This window comes from Zingiber officinale, chromosome 2A (genome assembly GCF_018446385.1).
Source record: "Zingiber officinale cultivar Zhangliang chromosome 2A, Zo_v1.1, whole genome shotgun sequence".
In the NCBI taxonomy this organism is placed as follows: Eukaryota; Viridiplantae; Streptophyta; class Magnoliopsida; order Zingiberales; family Zingiberaceae; genus Zingiber; species Zingiber officinale.
Genome location: NC_055988.1, coordinates 134,440,317 through 134,445,005, shown reverse-complemented (window position 1 = coordinate 134,445,005; position 4,689 = coordinate 134,440,317). Strand labels below are relative to the sequence as shown.

The 4,689-nt window shown below is 45.7% G+C and overlaps 1 protein-coding gene across 1 annotated transcript; it reads left to right on the top strand.

The window, feature by feature from the left end:
* Nucleotides 1–518: 518 nt before the first annotated feature.
* LOC122044008 (phytosulfokine receptor 1-like) lies at nucleotides 519–3,930 on the top strand. The gene has a single exon (XM_042604558.1). It carries the CDS (start codon nucleotides 519–521, stop codon nucleotides 3,687–3,689), a length of 3,171 nt encoding a protein of 1,056 aa, XP_042460492.1. The 3' UTR covers nucleotides 3,690–3,930.
* The last annotated feature ends 759 nt before the right edge of the window (nucleotides 3,931–4,689 follow it).

Genomic DNA, 4,689 nt, shown 5'->3' with positions numbered 1-4,689 from the left:
GTCTTTAATGTTTCCAGCCTCGTCCTCTTCTTCGGTTCTTCCCATCCACCACCAAAAACGGAAATATCTTCGTCATTCAACCCCCGAAGTTCTTATAGATAAGTTCCTTTGACTAATTACGAGTGAGAGGGTAGTTGAACTTTTAGATGAGTGTTGGCATTTCGACTTGCCCTGCAAATCCCGGCGCCGCATGCATGAAAGCGGCGCGGCGACGTACGTGACTCCCGTTCTGACGGTTGTCAGTCACCGTCGCCGTCACTGTATATGCTCACCGTCTGTCTAGTCCCTGTTCAGACCGACTTTTCTCTTCCAAACTACTCCATAAATTGTCAGCCCATTTTCCAGCGACTGCTCGGCTGCTTTTAACCTTTTCTCTTCTCTCCTCTTCTCTTCTTCCTCTCTGCATCTTCATTTCAATTCGTGTGCATGATTGTTACCGTCAGTAGGGAGTTTCTTTAATTTGGGGGATAATCTTCGCAAGGTGACGACTCGCAGAATACGCAGCAATCCGCGGCGATATGGTGGCGAAGAAAGGTGGCGCCTTGGATGTCTTTTTGGCGAAAAGAATTAGTAGCTTTTTATTCTTCTTCGGCCTCCTCTTGCTATGTCTATGCCTATGCCTGTGCACAAGGTCACAAGAACAGGCCTGCCACCCGGATGAGCTCGAAGCTCTGCTGGAGTTCTCAGGCGAGTTGGACTCGGAAGGCAGGGGTTGGAGCTTTAATGCCTCTTCCACCGATTGCTGCTCTTGGCCCGGTGTCTATTGCGGCGGCGGCTCGCCTGATTCTGGACCCCGAGTCATCGGACTGGACTTTCAAAACCAGAGCCTGAAGGGCTCCCTCTCTCATTTCTTGGCGGATTTATCCTACCTTAAATGGCTTAACCTTTCTTACAACTCCCTTCACGGCCCCGTTCCATCCACTTTGTTTCGTCATCGCCAATTGGAAGTGCTCAATCTCGAGTTCAATGATTTCTCAGGCTCCATTCCTGCTGATTTATACCTTCCTTCCATTCGCCACTTCAATGTCTCCTACAATTTCTTCAATGGCACTCTCCCTCTTTTCGTCGGGTCCGCTCACTTGATCCTGCTCGACGTCAGCTTCAATGCCTTCTCCGGCACCGTTCCTACGGCCATATGCGCTTCTACTCCCGGAGTTAGATTTTTTATCTTCTCCATGAACTTATTGTCTGGTGAAATCCCTGCAGCTATCTCCAACTGTACTTCTCTTCAGGAGCTCTCGCTTGATTTGAATGAGATCAGCGGGAACTTGCCACCGCAGTTGTTCATGCTCTCATCTTTGAGGATATTGAATCTTCAAGAGAACCAGCTGTCCGGCGGTTTGAGCTCGAGTCTAGGTAACCTATCTAACCTTGAGCAATTGGATCTCTCAGTGAATTCGTTCTCGGGTAGAATTCCAGATGTATTTGGAAGCCTAAGGATGCTAGCGTATATTTCTATTCATTCCAATAGCTTTGATGGCCCTTTGCCCTCTTCATTGTCGAGCGCATCGTCGCTCAGGGTACTCAATCTTAGAAATAATTCACTCAGTGGCGACATCAGTTTAGACTGCGCAAGGATGAAGAAGTTGCTCTATCTTGATCTTGGGTCAAACTTTTTCAGTGGCCACATTCCTTCTACTCTGCACCAGTGTGTGGAGTTGAGAACCTTAAATCTCGCGCGAAACAACCTCAGCGGTCAACTCCCAAACAGTTTCAAGAATTTTACTCGGCTATCCTACCTCTCCCTTTCCAACAACAGTTTATCCAACATATCCTCAGCCATGGAAATCCTTCAGGGTCTCCCTTCACTTGCTGGTTTAGTCCTTACCATGAATTTCCACGATTACAAAGAGAGGATGCCGGTGAATCGAATTCATGGTTTCCATAATTTGCAGGTTCTTGTCATCGCGAACTGCGGCCTTTCCGGTTCAGTACCACCCTGGTTAGCAAACTGCACCAAGCTTCTGGTTTTGGATTTCTCGTGGAATCATTTACGAGGAACCATTCCCTCGTGGATAGGGAAGTTCGATTACTTGTTCTATTTAGACTTGTCCAACAATTCACTCAGCGGTAACTTCCCAGAAAGTTTGGCGCATGTCCAAGGCCTAATATCTCCAAATAGGTCACTGCTTGGAGCTTCGACAGATTATTTTCCCTTCTTCATCAAGAGAAACAACAGTGGAAAGGGATTGCAGTACAACCAGCTCAGCAGCTTTCCCCCATCCTTAATCCTAGGAAATAACTTGCTCGTTGGATCAATCTTGCCGGGACTAGGGAACCTGAAGAATCTCCATACATTGGACTTGAGCAGAAACAAGTTATCAGGGGCTATTCCTGAGCAGTTATCAGGCATGTCAAGCATAGAGAGCTTAGATTTGTCGCACAATCAACTGAATGGAAGCATTCCTCTATCACTTACCAGCTTAAATTTTCTCTCTAGTTTCAGTGTGGCCTTCAATAATTTAACTGGATTCATCCCTACAGGAGGACAGTTCTCGACATTCTCAGGCTCCGACTTTGAGGGCAATCCCAGTCTTTGTGGCTATCACTTGAACTCCTGCAATTCTGATGTACCTCAACTTCCCAAACAAGCAGACGGTGATGGAAGGAGTGACAAAAACTTAATCGTTGGCATGGTCACTGGCACAACGCTCGGAACCATTCTACTCCTGGTTATTATCTACCTGTTTGTATCAAGAACTCAGTGCCGGAGGGAGGATTCGGTTGAGCCAGTGATGGATACCAATGGGAACTCGAAGATGGAGGAGGGGTCAAGATTGGTGCTTTTGTTTCAGAACAAGGAGAACAAGGAGCTGAGCATCGGTGATATCATGAGATCAACCAACAGTTTTGACCAAGCTAACATCATTGGTTGTGGAGGCTTCGGACTAGTCTACAAAGCAACACTCCCAGATGGTAGTAATGTGGCAATCAAGCGGCTTTCCGGAGACTACGGCCAGATGGAGAGGGAATTCCAGGCAGAGGTAGAAGCTCTTTCGAGAGCTCAGCATGCGAACCTGGTTCTACTTCAAGGATACTGCAAAATTGGGAATGACAGACTTCTAATCTACTCATTCATGGAGAATGGGAGTTTGGACTACTGGCTTCACGAGAAGGTAGAAGGAGCTGGCTCAATACTAGATTGGAACAAACGACTAAGGATTGCTCAAGGTGCCGCAAGGGGTTTGGCCTACCTTCACCAATCATGTGATCCCCACATATTACACCGAGACATTAAGTCGAGCAACATCTTGCTTGACAACGAGTTTGAAGCTCATCTTGCCGACTTTGGGCTGGCGAGACTTATTTTGCCTTATGACACGCATGTAACAACAGACTTAGTTGGTACGTTGGGCTACATTCCTCCTGAATACGGCCAATCCTCCGTTGCTACTTTCAGAGGTGATATATATAGCTTGGGTGTTGTTCTACTGGAGTTGCTTACTGGAAGAAGGCCGTTGGACATGTGCAAGCCAAGAGCGGCCAGGGAGTTAGTCTCATGGGTTCTTCTAATGAAGGCGGCGAAGAGGGAGGCTGAAGTTTTCGATCCTCACGTATATGATAAACTGTACGAGTACCAGATGCTGAAAATGCTGGAGATTGCTCACCTTTGCCTGAACAACTCCCCCAAGATGAGACCCTCAACAAATGAGCTTGCTACTTGGCTTGAAAATATCAACAACGCATGAGCACCAGAGGTTGGCTTCCTCATCGAAAAATTCAAGCTTTGGTTCTAATCTTCCACCATGGTAGAAGTCACCCACATCAATTTCCTTTTACCCTTTGTTTTTTCCTGTCTCCCACAGCCCGCCCACTCCGAGTTTAGAAGCATCTAGTTGAGCAATATATTAATATAATAGATTGGCCTAGTTTGTACCTAAATGGCTAAACCATTTTCCATTACTATCACAATGAATCGTGGGCAAAATATCAACATCTTTTCCTTGTTTATTAAAAATTGAGATAATTGATGCGGTGGAAATCTAGCCTTAGTGGGTATCAAAATTGTCGGTTTTGATTCTTAATTATAAAAGAGTGGATGTGCAAAGAATGCATAAATACTGAGAGATTGTGTATAAGTTGGAATTTTTTTCAAAGGATATATTTAGAAAAAAAATGATAATCTTAGTTAGTCTCATTGATTATTTCTGGGGTGACCGGTCCGGTTTTACGGAAGTTTTCCACCGGCCACCAAGATAAATCGGGAAGCGCACGCGGCGGCCAACCCAGAAGCCCAGCATCCTTTGATTACGCTCCCCATTTGGAGGAAAATTTCTGTAAATACGTCGTATCTGGGGTTCGAACCGCGGATGCCTGAGAGACAACCTGGATGTCCTACCGCGACATTTTATATATGGAGGTAGATAAAAGACCATATCTAGATATGTCTAAGACATGGGAGGTCATGTGACTCATACTGGCAGGGAGCCATGTATAAAAGAAGGTCACGAGCCGAGGCTTCTGTCACTTTTCAAGTGCCTCGACTCTGGTCTCGCTCTAAAATGCCGATGCTATGATGAAACATTGCCCTGACAGTAATGCTCATCACCGGATTCTTAGTCGTTGGTATATTTGCACTTCTTTAATCATCTTCATGCTTTTATACTGTAGGAGCAATAAACTTGTTACCTTTGTAAAGAGGACTCTCTTTCTCATATGGGATTGCCTATCAAAAGCTATCTATGATCA